General features: G+C 41.3%; 1 protein-coding gene across 1 annotated transcript in view; it reads right to left on the bottom strand.

The window, feature by feature from the left end:
- Window positions 1-443: 443 nt before the first annotated feature.
- rfc3 (replication factor C (activator 1) 3) overlaps window positions 444-6000 on the bottom strand; it is a 43533-nt gene continuing 37976 nt past the window's right edge. Inside the window, exons 8-9 of the mRNA XM_070891557.1 lie at window positions 3700-3769; window positions 444-878 (exon numbers count right to left, since the gene is read on the bottom strand). Coding sequence (XP_070747658.1) covers window positions 687-878; window positions 3700-3769 — 262 coding nt within the window. The 3' untranslated portion in view covers window positions 444-686. The remainder of the gene's footprint in view (window positions 879-3699; window positions 3770-6000) is intronic.

Genomic DNA, 6000 nt, shown 5'->3' with positions numbered 1-6000 from the left:
TATTACAATATTCATTAACCTTTAGATACCCATTCCCTTGGTACTAAACACAAGAGATTTATGTTTCCAATGGCTCTGTTAATGCAAATTATTTTTACATTATTTGGCTAACTTTTATACTAATTATACTTTGGAAAAGTTCAACTCCAAATGAATGAGAATCTGAGATTCCAGTTGCCTACTGCATTTATAATTATATTACTGATCTATCAGCAAACTTTTACAAAGCTTATTAATCTTAAACATAATTTTGCTGGTTGTGTTCTTGAAATCAATGTAAATATTTTCAAACCAGGCAGAGAAAGTGATGCTACACATTTTCTCTTCCAGTGTTCCTTTCTCTTATGTCAAGGAAAAACATAGTAATTTCATAAGCAAAGCCATTATTTGTAGCCCCGAAATCATGAAATTAAAAAACACACACAAAACAGATAGCCCAGATCTTCATTAGAATTCTGTTTATTGTGGATTCAGACAATTTATTATTTACAGCAGGTTTATCAGGTTTTTTGTTATATTGGGACAAAGCAGGCTTATGCAAAGATTGATTGAATTTATTCAGACAGTTAAAATATAGTACAAGTTTTGGTTGAGTTTCCATAGCATACAATGAGATTAATCTAGTTGTATTCACATCCTCCTGAAACTGAAACAGTGAGAGAACATCTTTAAACACAGGAAGTTCATTAGAACATCATAGCTTCCAAACCATCTTCCATGAATTGCTTGTAAATAGCCATAAACTTGGCCACAAATGCTTCCAGGTGATAGATGGCCTTGTTGCCAAGCTGCAGACGATGCTCATAATAGGCAGCCATCTGTGCAACCTCCCCTTTAAGTAGACCATCACAGTTGTTTAACAACTCTGACAAGAGACCCTGAAACAGAAAATTTAAACAAATGAATCTGAAAATTTACAGATCACTACACTTGCTGTGCGCAGTTCATAGAGTGAACATATTCGAATTGTATATAAATTATTCCAAATCAGATCTCACAGATTATGCAAACAGACTTTGATGAGCAATTGGCACTTCTGACTTGGTTGAATATGCAATGTAGTAAGTGACTGAAATAACATACTAATCAGTTTTACTCTTTTTCGCCCTACGATTATTTGCTCTCGTTAGCTGGGTATAAATACTATTTGGACATTTAGACCCAACATTAATTGCCTTTATTGCACATTACACACGATTCTATCAAATACATCTCTTCCTCAAAGGCCTCACTTCAAGAATGGTATTTCTCAGTATATTACAGACTAGCTCAAACTATAGGAGCAATTCTATAAATGTTGGGTCACAATTATACAGAGAAAATAGTGTCACACAAAGCACTGGACTGTTTTGCAATAAATCTTTGCATTTTCTTTATTTTCTACATCAACGTGCAGCAAAGACGAGTCTCAGGTTTTGATGTACAAAATCCAAATTTAAAAGGGGACTTTTGCGATCCCTCAATGAGCAAGATTGAAAGACAATTAATTTCAGAAAGGTTGTTTTTAATTTTATTCAACTGAGTTACACTGCAATAAAATTAATCTTCTATGTTCAGTATTTCTTTTGGCAAGCAGCACATGTAGGTGCTGTGGTTTCCGTAGATAAGCTACTGCGTTGCAATCACGGTAAACTTATCAAATATTGGTCAATAACTAGTAGAGAAAAGTTTCATTCATATGATTGATGATATCAGTGCAACCTTTTAAGGCACTGTTGCCTTGTAACACCGTGTACAATACATAGGATTTTCTATTTAAATCAGCAGTCAAATAGCAATGTGTGGTCTTGCTAAACTACATCACATCCTGACCAAATTAGTGATCTCTCTATGCCACCAGAAGAATGCAAAAAGTTGACTCCCATCAAAATGTAATTTCCCATCCACTTTCCTCCACCCACAACTCAGTAAAGAAACAGTTTGCTTGCTTCCAAAAATCAGCAACTTGCTGTTAAGAAACAGTAGGTTAGCATCTATTTTCCATTACTCTGTGGCATAGCAAGTTAGAATACTAATAAAGCTTATTTCAATGGGTAGCTTTTATGCCTGAGCCAGTAGGTTGTGGATTCAAGCTTCATTCTAAGGGCCCAAGTTTCGGGCCGCGCCGGACCTGGACGCCCGTTTTTCACGCCAGAAAGTGCGCCTAAAAAAAACTTACCTATTCTCCGGCTCCCTGCGGGTCCTCTGGAGCTGGGCGCGGCGCAGCACGAGCTGTAGGGGGCGGAGCCAGGTCCCTGCGCTGAAAACAGTGCTGGGACCTCTGCACATGCGCACTACAGTGGGCGCCCAAAACTGTGGGAGGGGCCCGAAGCATGCAGCCCCTAGCCCTGGCCGAATGGCCTCACTGGGGCTGCGTGGATAAGGCTCTCCCCCCTCCCCGACGCCACCTACCTGTAAATCCAGCCCGAAGTCTTGGGCCCGGCCGTTCTGCCTCCTTCTCTCCCTTCCCTCTCCCCCCGCCCCTCTCCTTCCTTCCCTCCCTTCCTCTCTCCTTCCTTCCCTCCCTTCCTCCCTCCTCTATCCTTCCCTCCCTCCTCACCCTCTCCCCCCCTTCTCCTCGCCCCCCTCCACCTCCTCCCCCCCAACCCCTCTACCTACCTTCTCTTTCCTCCCCCACCCCCCCTCTACCTACCTCCTCCTTCCTCCCCCACCCCCCCTCTACCTACCTCCTCCTTCCTCCCCCACCCCCCTTCTCCCTACCTCCTCCTTCCTCCCCCTCTTTCTACCTCCTCCTTCCTCCCCCACCCCCCTCTACCGACCTCCTCCTTCCTCCCCCACCCCCCTTCTCCCCCTCCCCCCCACCACCCCCCTTCCCACTTCTCCCCTCCCCCTCCCACCCCCCTTCTCCCCCTCCCCTCGCTGTCAGAAACACAGACACTGACAGAGAGTGAGAGACACACACCCAGACAGACAGACAGAGAGATAGACACACTGACAGAGACACACTGGGAGGGCCGTCCCAGCACGCTGTTGGAGGTCTCCGGTGCTGCAGTCGGTAAGTAGAAAATGTTTCATTTATTGATTTAAAATTTTTTTTTTATTTTGTATTAATTTTTTTTGATTGATTTATTGGTTGATTTATTGATGTATTTATCATTGATTATTGATGATGGCTCTTTATTTGTAAAACTGAAGTGTTTAATGTTTGTAAGCTTCTCTTTAAACACCCCCCCCATTCCTTACGCCTAATTTGTAACCTACGCCCGATTTTCTAAAGTGTAGACAAGGTTTTTTCGAACGTACAAAAATCTTCACTTACTCCATTCTAAGTTAGTTTGGAGTAAGTTTTCACTGCCTAAACTTTGAAAATAGGCGTAAGTGGCCGGACACGCCCCCTTTTGAAAAAAAAAATTCTGTTCCAAAGTGAAAATGTTCTAACTGACTAGAACTGGAGCAAACTAAATGCCGAGAATTCAAATTTCTAAGATATTCCATTCTAAACTAGTTGCTCCAAAAAAAGCAGGAGCAACTCAGGCCGAAACTTGGCCCCTAAGATTTAAAGTGCTTTGAGACATTTGAGAGGCATGGTAAAAGTGCTTTAAAAAGTATATTTTCCCCCAACATACTGTACCCACGGCTCTTGAATTAAACTTTTTAGCATGGCCAAGTTGCACAACTATACCAACAATCCTTTTAGTCAACAATGAGGAATAGATTTTGGTCCATCTTTTTTCAGAACGATGCAGTTCGTAAACATACCTTCATTATTATTTCAGGGGGTATGCAGTGGGTCAGAAGCTCATATAACCGTCCACGTACTTCAAGCAGCCTAAAAGGGAGAGAATGTTGCACAAGAAATTCAATAAAACATCAGCTCTTTAGTACTGGGGCCAAAGAGAATGTATCAGCACTATTTATGTTTCACCAGATTAGATGACTGCATTCTAATCGATGTGCTATGACAAATGGAGACAACACACTATTTTCCTTATTGCTTCAGTGCAAAATGATTCAACAAAAATATTATACATAAAGCAAGTTTGTATCCGAAATAGCATTGTTTATGTGTACTGTATTTTTTTTTTACCAGACTTGACAAAATATCACAAATCTTACAGATACCATGAAATGTTATGCTGTTAAACAACATTGGTGAACCAGAAAGATGAGGAATGATAATAAAAAGCACTCTGCAGATATAGTTTGAAAAATTATCAGCAAGGAGGCAAAATATAATAGAACATGTACTTTAAAAATTATTCTACTTACAATATGAATTTATCTGTATATGAAGTTTTACTGTACAAGTATTTCAACTACCACCTTACCATAGCCTAAAGACACATACAAAAAGTGAGAGATTCCAGGCTGGTTACATCTTTGCACCTTCTTAATTTATTAATATTCCAGGCCTAACTATGTCACTTGAACTTGTGGCATCTCAAAACAGTTCCATCCTTATTTGAACTCCATTGGTCTTCTAGCACTTCCCAGGCACTCCTGGAGAGGATACCAGAAAAAAGCTTCTTGTCCATTAGGCAATCCCTCTCATCTCCAGCCTTTACCCTCTTCCCTTTATTGATATAATGGTCAGTAGTCATCTGAACTTTCTTCTTTTAGAAACATAGAAGAAACATAGAAAATAGGTGCAGGAGTAGGCCATTCGGCCCTTCTAGCCTGCACCGCCATTCAATGAGTTCATGGCTGAACATGCAACTTCAGTACCCCATTCCTGCTTTCTCACCATACCCCTTGATTCCCCTAGTAGTAAGGACTTCATCTAACTCCTTTTTGAATATATTTAGTGAATTGGCCTCAACAACTTTCTGTGGTAGAGAATTCCACAGGTTCACCACTCTCTGGGTGAAGAAATTCCTCCTCATCTCGGTCCTAAATGGCTTCCCTCTTTTGGTCCTTCCAAGCTCCAAATTGCCATGCTACATATATTTTCTCCTTCAAATGATCCGATTTTATTGAAATCAATACTCATTGCACACGATCCTACTGTAACTTATTCTCTCAGGACCTCTAAAATGTAGAACTCTTCAACCTTGGTGGCATCCTACATTATAACTGCAAATGCTTTATGGCAAACAATAATTTAAGGAAATGGGTTTATAACTGCAACTACCACAAAATATTTTTCCAAGAGATCAGTAGAATTAAAAAAAAAATTATTCAATGCTGTCTGTCCTATTTTTATTTGCTAAGATTAAGAAAATAACTGCATTGGATGCCAGTGAACTGAGCTCTGCATTGGGTGCAAGCACACCATTGTCTGGTGGTAATGGTATACTACCCATATGCTAACTCGCACCGACTTATTCACCCATCAACCTTGTGCTCGGCAACCTACATTAAGCTCTCAGTCCACCAATGCCTCAATTTCAAAATTCTTATCCTCGTGTCCAAATCTCCCCATGGCCTCAGTCCTCCCCATCTCTGTAACATTCTCCAGCCCTACAACCCTCAGAGAACTCTGCGTTCATTCAACTCTGGATTCTTCTGCATCCTCCACTTCCTTCACCCCACCAATGGTAGCAATGCCTTCAGCCGTCTAGGCCCCAAGCTCTGGAATTCCCTCCTCAAACCTCTTCACCTCTCCCTCCTTCTTCAAGACACTGCTTAAAACCTACCTTTTTGACCAAGCATTTAGTCAGCTGTCCTAATAGCTCCTCCTTTAGCTCGGTGTCAATTTTTGCCTGATTACGCTCCTGTAAAGTACCTTGGGACATTTTACTACATTAAAGGTGCTATATAAATGCAAGTTGTTGTTGTGCCAGTCTAATGCTCTCCTGGCTAGGCTTCCATTCTCCACCCTCTATAATCCAACTAATCCAAAACTCTGTGGCACGTATCCTAACCCGTGTCAAGTTCCAATGCCCATTACCCCCATCTTCACTGACCTACATAGGCTCCAGGTTCCCAATATCTCAAATTTAAAATCATATTAGTATTTACTGTCTATGGCTTCACTCCTCCAGATCTACAACCTCCCCTGCTCTAACTCTGTTGCAACCCCCTTTCACCCCACCATTGGCCTCACTCTCAAGAATTCCC

This window comes from Pristiophorus japonicus, chromosome 10 (genome assembly GCF_044704955.1).
Source record: "Pristiophorus japonicus isolate sPriJap1 chromosome 10, sPriJap1.hap1, whole genome shotgun sequence".
Taxonomy (NCBI): Eukaryota; Metazoa; Chordata; class Chondrichthyes; family Pristiophoridae; genus Pristiophorus; species Pristiophorus japonicus.
The sequence above is the reverse complement of the archived record's forward strand: the minus strand, read 5'-3'. Positions and strand labels throughout refer to the sequence as shown.